We start from the raw sequence: 4,798 nt of genomic DNA, 5'->3' as shown, positions 1-4,798 counted from the left end.
GAAGGGTTCCAGAATGCCATTTTAAGCATCTTGGTGTAGGAGAAAAAAAAGCAAAAGTATAACTAGCCATGTTATCTCTTGGACCAGAAACAATCAATAGAAGTAGGAATAGATAGGGAAGAGTGATTTGCTTTTAAGTGACTTAGGCTGACAGTAAGTGGCAGATGTAGGAGTTAAACCCAGGTCTTCTGGCTCCAATTCCAGAATTCTTTTCACTATACCACACTGTATTATTTTACAGATTCTGAGACTGAGGTTCAGAAAAGCAGAGTGACTTGCCTAGGGTCAAAGAGAGAATGAGAGCTGGCTTCAAGTATTTGAGGAGTTGGTAGGTGGAAGAGGGATTTGACCTGTTCTAGTTGGGCTCAGAAGGCAGGGAAACAGGTAGAAATTGTAAAGGAAAATTTAGACTTGACCAATGGAAAAAAATATCTTGGGAATGAGAACAGTTTCAAAATGGAATGGGCTGCCTCAGCAAATGGTGGGCTCTCCTTCATTGAAGTACTTCAAGTCAAGGCTTGATGGCCACTTTGGGCAGACTGTAGATGAGATTCTTGTTCAGGTGTGGGTTATAGGCTCACAGACCTAGACATGTATTCATTTCTCTCTGTTTCTTCTATCTCTCTGGCTCTGACTCTGGCATTCTCTCCTTCATTCTGGCTCCAAATCCTATGATTCTATGGCATGGCAGAAGTGTACAATACTACCTGCCAATTTCCCTCCATACTACCTTCTCTTCCCCCATCTATTTCTTATTTATTAGTTATATGATCAAAAGTAGCACTCTTTTATCCCTTTCTTGACTAACACATAGACAGATACCCCTATACAGGCCACCAGGCCCCCCCCAATTAAGTAGCCTCACTAGATCCTTGTTGTTTAGTTCTGTGTCTCCTTAGTGGTTGGATGGGACTGTGAAAAGGATTCCAATCAAGACCAAGTAGATGGAAGGCAGTTCGGTTCAGAACATACCATGTAAATGTAACCTTTAGAAGCAGCCTGTAATTAAAATATGCTGCTGCCTGATATATGAGAATTGGATATTAAAGCAAACAGAGTTACTCTCTGCTTATATGAATAATATCAGGCATGGGGTTAGTGAGGGATTGGTTGGCATATTGAATAAATCAGTGGGATTTCAGCTGGAGACTGATTTGCAACCTGGAATGAAAAGTTTAATAGCTCGAGTTTTGTTTATCGTAGGGAGTTCTCTGGTCTAAAGAATTGCAGGGTGATTTGGACACAATAAAAGTTGAAGGTTCTGAGAATTACTTCACTCAGTGCTGGCTGGAAGCCCTCCATTCAGAGCCCCAAGTTTTCCTGCCTGGAGCTATTCATGGAGAGGTTAGCTATGCCTCTATCCAAGATGGGAATGGCACGGCATAGGATCAGATAGGATCCGAGACAAGGATTCAGCTAGGTCTTAGATCTAGATCTCAAAGAGACCTGAATGGTCCTCTAGTTGGCACCCTCATTTTACAAACGAGACAACTGAGGCCAATGGAATTGAAATCTAGGATCCTAAATCTAGAGTTGGAAAGGACCTCAGAGGGCAGCTAGTCCAAACCTTTTATTCTTCATTTGAGGAAAATGATACCTAGAGAGTTTACGTAACTTGAAATAGGTCTGGAGTGGCATCTAGACCTTAGAGGGTATCTAATCCAATACCCATATTTTATAGGTAAAAAACGGGACAATCCAGAGAAGGGAAACCCTTGACCTATAATTACACAGCTTGCCAAATTAGTATCTGAAGGAGCCAAAACTAGTTCTTTTGACTCATTGGATCATAGGATTATAAATTTTAATTTGGATAGGACTTCAGAGGACATTGACTAATCCTTTCATTTTAAAAATAAGGAAACCTTTCTCGAGAAGAAAAATCAATTACTTCAACCTCAAATCCTGTGCCACATTATCCTCCTATTTTCAACAATCTTGTGGTCCTTTTTGTCTTGAGGACAATGCAGTTCCCTTCTTTTGCTTTAAAAAGGGGATGATATTGACTCAGAACAAGCTTAATGATACCTGTGTAAAGAGATTTTTCTTCTTGTTTCAGTTGTGTCCTACTCTTTCTGACCCCATTTGGGGTTTTCTTGCAAAGACCCTGGAGTGGTTTGCCATTTTCTTCTCCAACTCATTTTACAGATAAGGAAACTGAGGCAAACAGGAATACACAGCTAGTGTCTGAGGCTGGATTGGAACTTGCATCTTCCTGATTCCTGCCCCAGCACTCTACCCACTGTACCACCTGGCTGCATATTGTGTAATAATCTAGCTGTCACTAATTTAGAGTCATGTGAACTTCAGTCAGTCATCTATCTGCAATGGAACCCCATTTTCCTTCCCATCTGCAAAATGAGAATTAGCCCAATGCAGTAGGAAGTGTTGGACTTGGAACTGGGAAGACCTGGATCCAAATTCTAAATTAGATACTTATTAGCTCGGTGATACTGGGCAGGTTATTCAAGCTTTGTGCTCCCCACCTCTCTGTCCCCCCATTACTAGAATGCTTTATCCTTCATTCTTAGTTTCCTCAACTTCCTTCAAGACTCAGCTCAAAGTTTGCCTTCTGTAAGAGACTATTTTCAATACCTCAAATGTTTTAATGCCTCCCCTTTCAGATCACCTGTCTTCTACTCTTTATATATTTTGTATGTTGTTCTATTGTTTTAGTTGCGTCTGGCTCTTTATGACCTGATTTGGGGCTTTGTTAGCAAAAATACTGGAGTGGTTTGCTATTTCCTTCTCTAGCTCATTTTCTAAAGGAAGAAACTGAGGCAAGTTGGGTTAAGTGCTTTGTTCAGAGTCACACAACTAGGAGGTATCTGAGGCTGGATTAGAACTCAGGACTGAGCACTTGTATCACCTAGTGCCTGTCTTGTATGTACTTCCCCATGAGAATGGGTGCTTCTTGAGGGAAGTGATGGAGTTTTTTGCCCTTATTTTGTATCTCCAGGTTATCATTTAGTGCCTGACCCAGAGTAAGTGCTTAATAAGTGCTTTTTCACAAATGTACTTACTCTAAGAGTCATTTTTCTCCTTTATATAATGAGGTGCTGACCTCTTAAGTCCATTTCCATTCTAAATCCATGATCTCATGACCTAACTGTAATTCCATTTCATTCAAACATCATGGTATTGGAGATAGGGTGTGAGACTTGGAGTCAAGAAGACCTGGTATCAAGTTTTGCCTCAGATACTTACGAGTAGCTCCTCTCAGCCTCAGTTTCTTCATGTGTAAAATGAGGTATACTACTACTTGAAGGAGAAAAGGAATTAGAAAGACCTGGGGACAGGGCTCTGCCTATGATATTGGCTGACTATGTGGCCTTGGACAAGACATGGGGCCTCTGCCTGTCTTAGTTTCCTTATCTGTAAAGTGGGGATGATAACACATAGACAGGTCATCTTGAGGCTCAAATGATGACAGCATAAGTAAAACACTTTGTCAATTGTTATCATCATCATCCAGCTTTTGATGTGGTTGTGAGGAATGAATGACAAGATGTATGGCAAATAATTTGAGAGAGTTTTAGTTGGGTGTTATTAATTATCATTATTAATTATTTTAGCACATTAATATTGGAAAAAATCTCACCCACAACAATCTTATGAGGTGAGTATTAAACCTTTTAAAAAATCCTTAGCTTCTGTCTTCATATTAACTCTAAGACAAAAAAGTGACAAGAGCTAGCTGATTGAGGTTAAATGACTTACCTACAGTCATACAGCTAGGAAATATCTGAGGACAGATTTGAACCCAAGACCTTCAATCTCCGGATCTGGCACTCTATCCACTGAGCCACCCAACTGTCTTGCAAAGTAACTCTAAATTGTTTTCTACCAGCTGTTATTAATGATATAACTCATTATTATAGGATATTAACATTTGTAAAATCCTTGCCCCCAACAACCTTATGAGGTAAATACAGATATATTCTCTTCATTAGTTTAAAACTGCACTAAGACTTTGGTGAAGGGTGTTATTTTCTTCCTTTTGTAGATAAGGAGACAAGCCCAGAAAAGATAGGTGAGCTGTCCAAGGTCATACAGAATCAGAAATAAAATTCATACCCAGGTCTCTGGTTCCTGGGTTAGTGTTACATCCACAACACCATCGTGCCTTTTATTTATTAAAGATCTACTTGTGTATAGAACACTGTGCTAGGAATTGGAGGAGAGAAAAGGTTAAAATAAATTTGAATGAAGCTTACAGTCTGATGAGAAGAGATACAATAGAGGCAGCTAGATGGCACAGTGAATAGAGCACCATGCCTGAAATCAGGACCTGGGTTGAAATCACTGTATTTGTGATATCATTGGTATACTTGTGGTCACAGAGTTGGCCCAGGGGCACACAGTCAAGGGCAGGATTTGAAATCAATTCTTATTGGCCTTGAGGCCAGCTCTCTATCCATTGTGCTATCCTGTATGTATACAGCTTCCATCTATCCTCCAAATCTTGGGGCAAGTTTAAGTGTTATTAGTGCTGGGATACCCTATATATTTTGAGAATAATCATTATTTCAGAGTTGAGAAGGCTTGTAGAAGTCATCCCCATCAATTTATACAAAATTTAAATTAATATCCAATAACTCCAAATATTATCTTTTATAAGATTTATTAGTAATCACTTAAAGTAGAAGAAATAAAAGAACAAAAAATATGAAAGCCTAAGTAAAGACACATGAGTAAAATCCTCCTGCCTGGCTCTCACCCAACCTCAACAGCCACTGGGAGAGACACACAGAGAGAGAGAGAGAGAGAGAGAGAGAGAGAGAGAGAGAGAGAGAGA

General features: G+C 39.7%; 1 protein-coding gene across 1 annotated transcript in view; it reads left to right on the top strand.

Annotated features, from left to right (window-relative positions):
• The first annotated feature begins 478 nt into the window (after positions 1-478).
• Positions 479-4,798, top strand: part of KSR2 (kinase suppressor of ras 2) — a 195,708-nt gene continuing 191,388 nt past the window's right edge. The window contains exon 1 of the mRNA XM_044685446.1: positions 479-562. Coding sequence (XP_044541381.1) covers positions 479-562 — 84 coding nt within the window. The remainder of the gene's footprint in view (positions 563-4,798) is intronic.

The sequence above is a fragment of the Gracilinanus agilis genome, chromosome 1, assembly GCF_016433145.1.
Source record: "Gracilinanus agilis isolate LMUSP501 chromosome 1, AgileGrace, whole genome shotgun sequence".
Lineage (NCBI taxonomy): Eukaryota > Metazoa > Chordata > Mammalia > Didelphimorphia > Didelphidae > Gracilinanus > Gracilinanus agilis.
This window is presented reverse-complemented; position numbering and strand designations above follow the sequence as displayed.